This window comes from Pinus tabuliformis, chromosome 1_2 (genome assembly GCF_031772625.1).
Source record: "Pinus tabuliformis cultivar Carrire ecotype Pingquan chromosome 1_2, CPIR1, whole genome shotgun sequence".
NCBI classification, from domain to species: domain Eukaryota; kingdom Viridiplantae; phylum Streptophyta; class Pinopsida; order Pinales; family Pinaceae; genus Pinus; species Pinus tabuliformis.
The window spans coordinates 255,911,534-255,922,219 of NC_142298.1; the positions used below are offsets into that span (position 1 = coordinate 255,911,534).

Sequence of the window (10,686 nt, forward strand, 5' to 3'; positions counted from 1 at the left end):
GAGGGACATAATGGAGGTTGTTCTGGAGGATAATAGCTTAAAGGAATTCATTGATCAAGACATTCCTAAGCCAACAACATCGGATGCATAGAATATGGCTGAATGGAAGAAGTGTGTGGCGAAGGCGAGGTGGACAATCCTTGAGGGAGTTCAAGACCGCACTGTGTCAACTCTCCATGGTAAGGAACCTCCATATGCTATGTGGACAACATTGACAGACTTGTACCATAACAACAGTGACTAAAGGAAATTGACATTGAAGGACAAACTGAGAAAAATCAAAATGGAGAAAGGCAAGACTATTCCAAAATACTTGACCATGTTCACTCAATGTCACGATGAACTTGGAAGCGTTGGAATCACGGTTACCAAGGATGCTATGGTGAGTCTTGCTCTTTTGGGACTACCAAAGTGTTGGCATAGTTATCAGGACTCTGTCAATGGTCAGGAGAAGCTGCCATATTGGGAACAACTGTGATCGGATTTGACACAGGGGGAGATCAGGAGGAACACCAGGGATGGCTCTTCATCAAATACTGATGATGAAGAGAATGGTGCCTTAGTGATTAAGGCGAAGAAGGGGAAGGGAAAGCTTCCCATTCCAAATCGGATTTTTTCCATGGACGTAAGAAGAAAGACACGATGAAAGTGAAATGCTTTCATTGTCATGAGCTGGGCCATTTTGCTATAAATTGTCCACTCAACTTAAATATTTAACATATTATTCATCAACTTTGGATTGGGTGAGGATGAATTCTAGTATATTACCAAGTGTATGTTTTTTTTTCAATTGTATTTTTTACTTTCATGATTAATTTGGTTGTAGGTTTTACTTCCATGATTGATTTAGTCTAAGTTCTCTAAGTAGTCATTAATGATCTATTCGGTGCTATGTGGGGGTTTTACTTTTTAACAAATCTGAAGTCTCTATGTTGCATTGGGATCTAGTGACCTTGTTGAAAAACCCTAGCAAACATCTTTGAAACCATCTATTAGGACTAGTTGAACTTGAGATTTCCCAAAAACTAAAAGGAACAAATAAGGGTTGCTTTGTCAATCCACTCATAACCTAATCCACTTTGGTGATGAAGGGAAACCAACTATAAGATATCAAACACCTTCCCTCATGCACAATGTGCATAGAGCCTCTACCCCTGTAAACATTTGAACATGTGATGTTTACATTGTAGTGCCCATAGGTGTATCGTTTATACTTTACTCCTGTCTCTTTGGGAGGAACATATCACTTAGGCATCATTTTAGGATTTATTGATTTATGCAATAATTATTTTAGTCATTATTGACTTAGGTTGGAATGCCATAGTGTTTTTTTTCCAGAAAGAAAAAAATATCATTTGTGTATTAATATTAACGCAAAGGTGTAATTTAGATCATCTAACATATATTAAATATGCTTCACATGTATGACATGGTAGTATAATATGTTCAACATCTAATGTTCGGTAAATATGGAAATCACCATAGGATTCAAACAATTTCATGAGAGTCTAGTACTGCTATGTTCCTAATGTACATTCAAACTAGAAAAGCAACTTGATATCCACGTTAAAAACTAGTATCCAAAATTCAATAGATATGGCCCTAATAATCAGAAGTGTAGATCTGCATGAAAAATTAAGACTTCAACTTGGGTTCAATCATTATCATAAGAGTGTCACAACAATGGTGGAGAATTTCATAACTAAAAATGCAAATAGCTAACATGAAAATTAGAATGGTTAAAATAATGGAATAAGAAATAAGACTATAACAATTCCATAGATGACTTTAATAAAAATTGTTATCAGCGTTGTGTATTGCAGGTACTAGGAGAGTCCATGGAATCAAATGAATTTATTTCCTATGAAGACACACAACATGATTTAGGGCATCAGGTACTTAAATATGACATTAATTTATGAAATATAATCAAATGAAATTTAGTTTCTGATCCTTGTTTTCCTAAACCTAGTAATTTATATAGTTTATTATTCAAACTTGAAAAAAAAATGCATGTCGTTGATTATTTTAGGTGGAAAATGTGTTTGCAAAAAATACAAAGTTGAACCCTTTTACTGTAAAACAACCAAAATATGTACACAAGGGTGGACCCCATACTGTTAAAGCACATCACATGAGAAGGTGGGTGGAAGAAGATATGACAATTGAGTCTGCAAATACAATAGAAATTGGTGGCAACGAACTCGAGGTTAGTCATGATGATAATACATGGAATGAATACTTTGATACAATTGTTATACTTTGTGGGTGTTATAAATAAGTTCAGCTATAAATTAATGGACAATATAAGTACATTATATAGTCTAATCTCTAACCTTGGAAAAAATAATGCATGTATCAATTATTTTAGGTTGGCAATGGAATCAGAACAAATGAGGAGTTTAATCATTTTGATAGACCAATACAAATACCTGCATATGGACGTGGCCTACGCTGTAAAATTAAATCACGCAAAAAGAAATGGGTGGAAGAGGATATGACAATGGATTTTGTAAATGCAATGGAAAATCAACACAATGAACAAGAGGTTGGTCATGATGATACTACATGCATGGATTAATACTTTGAGACAATTGTTATTTTTGGATGTTCCTAAGTAGAAAATCTAAGAATATGAAATTGATGTGGCTTGTTTTTAAAATAATGTGTTCAAAAATAATATTTTTAATTTATTGTATATATGTATAATATTGTTTGTCGAGTAATTTATTGCGTATATCTTCGAAATGGATCCATGTTCTATATAGTAATTGCTATCTAACATTAAATAATGGTTGCATTTAATTATAGGTAAACGATGTTGATGATACACCTACTAATGATCAAGATCCAACTAGACCATTAAGAATTCAACAAGATGATCCAATTCATCCTTTAAACCATACTAGGAGAAGAAGAGAAGCATTGAAGAGAGCACTACCACGTGAAAAATTTGAGGAATTGATGAAAGTAGCATACACTGATGACATGCCATCCACTGCTCAGAGTAGAGATGTTGATGGAAATGTAATGCATGAAGAAGGATTGAATGAAATTCTCACAAGTTTCTTTGGGGATGGAAACAATGATGAGGGTGATGATCCTATGCATAATAATGATGATGTTGATATAGAGGGAAATTACCACCAACATAATTATGATGATATCAACATCAACGAATCAATTAAGCAAGCAGCAAAGACAGTGGTGTTCAAATCAAGTGCAAGTAGAACATCCAAGCTTTCATGAACATTAATATTATTGGAAATCAAGTCATTATTTGGTTGGTCGGATAAGAGCTTCACTACCTTACTAAATTAATTTGAATTATTTTTCTAGTTTTGCACTGTCAATTTGTGTCCTCAATTAGAATATAACTACTAACTTCATTTAATTTAATTTGAGGTGGATTTTACATTATGGTATATAAACAATGTTATAAATGACATTTCTAACATGTGGGTTTGAAAAAAAAACTTACATGGCTCTAAAGGATAAAATACTCCTTGAAGATAATGTGTTGCCATCAACTTGTAGAGAAGCGCGTCAATTGTTAGTCAAGTTGGGGATTGAATATAAGCAAAATCATGCATGTAAAAATGATTGCATCTTATATAGGGATGAATATAAAGACAATGAAGAATGCCCTGTTTGCAAAGAGAAAAGATATCGTATGGATGTACAAGGTTCTACAGTTCCAAATAAGGTTTTAGGACACATGCCAATTATTCCTAGACTACAACGGATGCTTCATTGTAAATCTCTTGCACAAGTGATGGATTGGCATGCAAATAATAGAGTAAATATGGATTCATGCGAATTCCTGCGGACTCCAAAGCAATGAAACATATAGAGGAAAAATGGCCAAGAAAATTCAAAGATGAACCTCGCAGTATTAGGTTAGGACTTGCAATGGATGGAGTGTGCCCTTTCTCACCATCATCCATCATCATAATCACCATTCATTCCTTCATCATCAACTCCATCATCATCATCGTCATCATCATCATTATGGACATTGTTTGCAATTGTTCATAATTATAGATGTTGTAAGAAATATCATCAACCTAGAAAATGTGATCAGTGCTAGAAAAGGGTTGTTTAGGACACATTGATATACGTAAGAGAAATAACAACTCTATTTTTGAGAGATGATCGATGATCACCATCACCACCACCGTTATCATCGTCATTGTCATTTTTATCATCCCCATCATCATCATTAATGTAATTTCTATCATCATTGTTGTAATCGTCATCATGGACATCATCATCATTCATGCCATTATTGTTTTTGATGATGACCTAGATGAAAATGATGATAATGATGATGATGATGACAAGGATGATGACACCAAAGATAATGCTTATGATTATGACAATGACAACATTTAAAAATTGGGAAGATTCGCCAAGGTCATTAGCATCGTCATCATCATAATCATTGCCATCATCATCATTGTCATTGTAACCACTATTGTCTTTATCATCATAATCACAATTCATGTCAACGCCATCATCTTCATTTTCGTCATTGTCAAGATTATTGACATTGTCATCAATTGTTCATAATTATCAATTCCATAAGGAATATCATCAATGCAGAAAATATGATGAGTGCCGGAAAAGGGATGCAAAAGCGAACACAGAAATGGTGGCAACAATAAAAGTAAAATTGGATGAAGAGTGGATGCAACATAAGTAGATGCACAACAACATGGAAACTTGACACAAAAGTGGATGCAAAAGCATATGCAGTTGTCAATGCAAACTTGGATGCAAACATGAATGCAAAAGTGGAAGCAAACATGGGTCCAATGGTAGGCGTAAAACTTGGCACAAATTGTGGTGAAACATATGTGGATGCAACAACAGACACAGAAAAGGAAAAAAAATTAGATGCAAAAAAGAGACGAACATGGATACAAAATAAGATGAAAAAAGGGATGTAAACATGGACACAAACATGGGTGCAACAATGGACACAAAATTAGATGCAAAAATGGATGAAACGAAAGTTGATGCAATAGGGGATGCAAAACATACACAATATTTGATGCAAACTTGAACACAAAAGAGGGTGCAAATGTGGATGCAAAAGTGGAAGCAAATGTGGTTGCAATGGTAGGCGCAAGATATGGCGCAACAAAAGTGGATGTAACAATAGACAAAAAAATATGCAAAATAAGATGCAAAAAGGGATGTAAAAGTGGAAGCAAACATTGATGCAATAGGTGAAACAAAATTGGATGCAAAAAATGGATACAATGGAAGTAGATGCAAAAGTAGATACAAAACGAGATGCAAAACCTAATGCATAAACCTGACACAAAATTGGATGCAAAAAGAGATGCAATATTTAATGCAAAAGAGGATGTGAACATGGATGCAAAATTGGAAGCAAACGTGAGTACAACAGTAAGTGCAAAACATGGTGCAAATTGTGGCACAACAAAAGTGGATGTAAAAGTGGATGTAATGATAGATGCAAAAAAAGAATGAAACTATGATGCAAACGAAGATGTAAAAAGGGATGCAAAAAGTGGACTTTAAAATGGGTGCAATAGTGGATGCAATAGAAGTCGATGCAAAAGTAGATGCAAAACGAGACACAAAACCCGATGCAAATCCTGATCCAAAAGTCGATACAAAAAGGGATGCAAAAATAGATGTGAAAGTTGATGAAAACCTAGACGCAAATGAGGATGAAAACGTGGATGCAAAATTATAATCAAAAGTGGGTGCAAAAGGAGGTGCCAACATAGGCGCCAATTGTGGCACAAAAGTATTAGATGCAATAGTGGGCACAATAATAGATGCAAAAGAGGATGTAAATATGGATGCAAAACAAGATGGAAAAGTGGATGCAACAAAAGTAGATGCAAAATTATATGCAAAACTAGACACAAAACTCAATGTAAAACTTGGCGCAAAAGGGATGCAAAAATGGATGCAAAAATGGATCCAAAAAATGATTTAAAAAATGATGCAAAAAATGATGCAAAAAAGGGTGCAAAAGTCAATGCAAAAGTTGATGCAAGTGTAGGTGCAAAAAGTGGATGAAAATGAGGATGCAAAACTATGTCAGACAAAATTAGGTGCCAAACTTGATGCAAAACCTAGAACAAAACCTGGTGCAAAGGATGACACAAAACTTGGCATAAAATTTGGTGCAAAACCTATTGCAATACCTGGTGCTAAACTTGGTGTAAGATTTGGTGCAAAACTGATGCAAATTTTGTGTCAAGTTTTGCACTATATTTGATAAATGGATGCAAATAGCACCAAAAATGGGCTCTAGATGCAAAAAAAAGAAGTAAAAAGGGACGCTAATCACAGGGATTTGTTGTAGTGTTAGATTGATCTTCATTTTGGCTACCATCAAATCTTGGTTCAGAAGCAAGACATCCTGAAGACAACTTTTAGGTGCCACCATGGGCACTACGGATTTTTGGCTATGCCATTTGTGCTAACCAATGCTTCTATGACTTTCCAGTCATGTATGAACCATGTATTTAATAAGAATATGTGTAAGTACTTGTTGGTCTTCTTCGATGACATATTGGTCTACAACAAGACATGGGAAGACCACTTGAGTCACTTAGATGAGGTGTTGGGAATTTTGGAGGAGAAGGAATTGTATGCAATAGAGTCTAAGTGTGAGTTTGGCATGACAAAGATGCTCTATCTAGGGCATGTGATTGGTCATGATGGAATGCGATGCTTTAGGGACAAGAATAAGAGTGTTCCTTATGCACAATCAACACCCCGTAACATTCGAAAGTTGCAAGCTTATATATTATGAGCTACACTATTTGATATATGACAAGGAGATGTTGGAAATAATGCATGCTTTGGCCAAATTCAGGCAATATCTGGTAGGCTGTAGATTTAAGGTAAAAGCGGACCACCACAACTTGAAATTCATCATGGGGCAGAAATAACTAAGTGAGAGATAGAAAAAGTGGATAAGCAAGTTGTATGCCTATGAATTTTTGATAGAGTACATCAATGGAAAGAACAACATAATGTCTGGTGTTGTCTCAAGGTTTCTACCCACTTTCTCACTCATAGCGATGATGGAAGATTGGAAGTCGTTGCTACTGGTGAGTATTCAAAGAATAAATTCACTTGTGAGATTCTAGATGGACTAATCTGTGATGACATGTATCAGGTTATGAATGACATTATCTACTATAAAGACCAAATGTATCTTGTACCAGAATATAGAGAATCATGTAGGCAACTCACAACTCACCCTTAGCAGGACATCCAGGATATTTAAAGACCTACAAAAAGGTCAGGTAGAGGTTCACCTGGAAAGGCCTCAAGTTGGATGTGTTGAGATTTGTGAGGGAGTGCAACACTTTCCAGGAAAAGAAGACGGAGCACACCTATCCAGTAAGGTTGTTGCAACCCCTCCCCATCCTGGAGAAAAAGTGGGAGAGCGTTTCCACAGACTTTATCACTGGATTACCACCAGTGCAGGGAAAATATTGCATATATGTGGTGGAAAATTGACTCACAAACTTTTCCAATTTCTTTTCCATATCATCAAAACATTCAGCTTCATAGGTGGTTGAGCTATTTTTCAGAGGAGTTTTCAGATTGCATGGGTTTCTAAAAAACATCATCAGTGATAGAGATAACAGGTTCACAGGTGGCTTCTAGCAAGAGATTTTAGAATTTTGGGGACTGAGCTAACTCCAAGTGCTAGCTACCACCTACACATTGATGGATAGACATATATAGTCAACAAATGGCTAGAAGGTTATCTCAGGAATTATGTGACCAAACAAAAAAGACATGGGTGAAGTGGTTGCATCTGGGGGAACATTGCTACATACCACTTTCCACATATCCACTGGCATGACTCCCTTCAAACAATTATATGGATATGACACCCAAACTTTTGTAGAAATGATATTTTGGGACAATGAGGCACCACTGGACAAATACTAGATCCATAAGAGGCAAGACATTTTAAAAGTCCTCAAGGACAATTTGCATACGGCTTAAAACAAAAAAAAAATTGTATGTAGGCAGAAATAGGGTGGAGCACAAATTTGAAGTGGGAGATATGGTATACCTCTGATCCCCACACACAGTCTTCATTGAAAAACCAAAGGGGAAAAAAGTTAAAACCCAGGTTCTACGGGCTATTCAAGATCTTGAGAAGAGTAGGAGAAGTGGCCTATGAACTCGAGCTTCCAGAGGGATGTAAAATTCATGTCTTTCATGTATCGTGCCTCAAAAAGGCCTTGGGGCAGCATGTTGTTGTTTCCATAGTGCTTCCACCATTGGATGAGGAAGGATAATTGGTCTTAGTTCCCAAGAAGATTCTAAATGTAAGAGAAAGGAAGTCACAGAGCAAGATGATAAAGGAGTACCTAGTAAAATGGAAGGATTTTCTGGTGGAAGATGCTACTTAGGAGGGCGAGCAAGCGCTCAAACATCCTGAATTCAAATTTATTGATGAAAAACAATCTTGAGCAGGGAGGACTGTAATGTCCCCGGCCACTTAGGAGGCTTATGACAGAGTCAGCTAGCCTAAGGAGGTTCTTGTAGGCTAAAGCGAGGAAATATTTAATAAGGGGACTTAAAATTTCGAAGGAAAGTTTATAAAGTTCAAAAAGGGGAAAATGGTGATATTTCCCAGGCAAGTGAGAAGTCACTTTAACTTTATAAAGTGAAATATCATAAAGTGACTTTATAAAAGTGAATTTAATAAAAAAGGGAAGGTGAAAAGGCAACCCTAAACTCATAAAAGAAGGAAATTCAATAGACTCTCCTCATTCGTGCATTTTGTGAGTTTGGAGAATGAGCCCTTGGAGAGAGTTGGAAGGAGAAGCTTAGGGTTTGGAACCATTTCCACCATAACAAACTTCGATGTTGAAATGAGACATCCTAGTTTGGATCTGAGAGTGAAATAACCCAGATTTCACCATTGAGCTTCAATGGAGAACAAGATTTCTTAAAAGTATTAAGGTATTCAAGTTTTTTCAATTGTTTTTATATCCTTATACTGTATTTCCTACTTATTATGACAGGATAACAATTTTGATGGGAGAATGGAGCACTAAATATAAATTTGAGCCAATAGAGAGATATTGTGTACAAGAGTAGTAATCATTGTAGCTTCTTGGGGCCCATGAGTTATCTGAAGAATTATGCATATTTTATTGTAGGGGCCAACTCACATATGTCCCACAAAGGAAAAACGTAGAGCATCGTGTGACTGAAATTTAAAGGAAGGTTAGGGAAACGAGTTTCCATCCAATAGTGTCGTGATTCCCACCCTTTTTGTGAACCAATTTATGTCAAATATATTTACTAGCAACAACCATATCAAGCACAAGTTTCCTTGGGAAGATGAGTTTGATTTCTCTTTACACTTGACGCTGAGCGAGCTATCAGTTACCTAGGTTGAATCTCTACATTGAAAGGATGAAATCACCAGTGAGGCAAGTCACGATTCCTTGCTGTATTTTTGGAGGGTATGAGCATACTTCTTTGCTGATTAAAATGGTCTGAGAGTGATACTATTAGCTATTTGTATGGTGTGGGAGTAGTTACTTGAAGGCAAGAGTATTTGTTGCCCATAAGGGTCATGAGGCCTCTATTTTGAATTACAAAAGACAGGTCTAGGTGATTTTCTGAATATGGTGATTGTTGTAAGGAATCACATCTTACTTTTCAGATTTGAGGTGGTGGGTGTTAAACAAGGACTTCCAACTAACGTGGACATGTGCTTCCATTTCTGGGCAGCGCAATCCTCAAAATAAGCATGGAAATTTCAATTCATATGGGTTATAACTATTGTATGTGTCTCTGTTGATATGTGGATTCAATAATCATGTTCCATACTACTTATTCCTTCACTGTATGTCCAAATTTCAATAATAAATTTATTTTATGGGTTGACTTATCATATATCAGTGATGTAATGAATTTCTGGGTGCATATAATGAATGTATATTGATTATTCTTGGAAACTGGTTGGCGTATGTAATGTTGAATGCATTATTCAAAAATAATATAGACTACTTTCAGTGAAGTATAAACCAGATGCTTGAAGGAACTTATCACTAAGAACTTGAATCAAAACTCGGAAAAAAATGAGATAAGATAGTAGTTCTCCAGTTTGGAATATTTCGGAATGGTTACGTTTTACTATATCTTTTGAGCGAATTTTGATCAGGTCTAGATTATCAATGGTAGTCTTTTTGCCCATGGTAATTATTTTCCTTGGTATTTCTAGTGGCATAAAGGTTAACTTGGTACCACATGATTATGTATAAATATATAGGAGCCAAAAAGATTCGGGTTGGTTCGGCTGGTTTGTTGCTAATTCTTTGTTAGATAATTTGAGGTTGATTATTGCTTCTGTGGTTGCTATTTTGTAATGATATTATAATTAGGTCGGTGAGCTGAGATGAAGTATTTTTGTAATGTTGTAATATTGCACTTAGCGCCCTTTTTTAATATTAATAGAAGATGATCAATGGATGAGTTGTCCCATTTCAAGGTGTTCATTTAATGTTTGCATGGTAGATTAATTGTTTTCCCTTTTCAATATTTTTATGAGAATGACACCGTTTATTGCATGAGCAAGGCACCCCCATTTTAAAATGTTGTTAATGAGTTAATAAATGATATGAATGTCTGTAATAGGATCTAGTAGAA

At 35.7% G+C, this 10,686-nt stretch overlaps 1 protein-coding gene across 1 annotated transcript in view; it reads left to right on the top strand.

Moving 5' to 3' along the window:
• The window catches only part of LOC149205337 (uncharacterized), a 160,909-nt gene extending 158,266 nt beyond the window's left edge, over positions 1–2,643 (top strand). Inside the window, exons 3-5 of the mRNA XM_089395009.1 lie at positions 1,824–1,895; positions 2,033–2,209; positions 2,372–2,643. Of these exons, the coding sequence (XP_089251135.1) occupies positions 1,839–1,895; positions 2,033–2,209; positions 2,372–2,581 (444 nt within the window). The 5' untranslated portion in view covers positions 1,824–1,838 and the 3' untranslated portion in view covers positions 2,582–2,643. The remainder of the gene's footprint in view (positions 1–1,823; positions 1,896–2,032; positions 2,210–2,371) is intronic.
• The last annotated feature ends 8,043 nt before the right edge of the window (positions 2,644–10,686 follow it).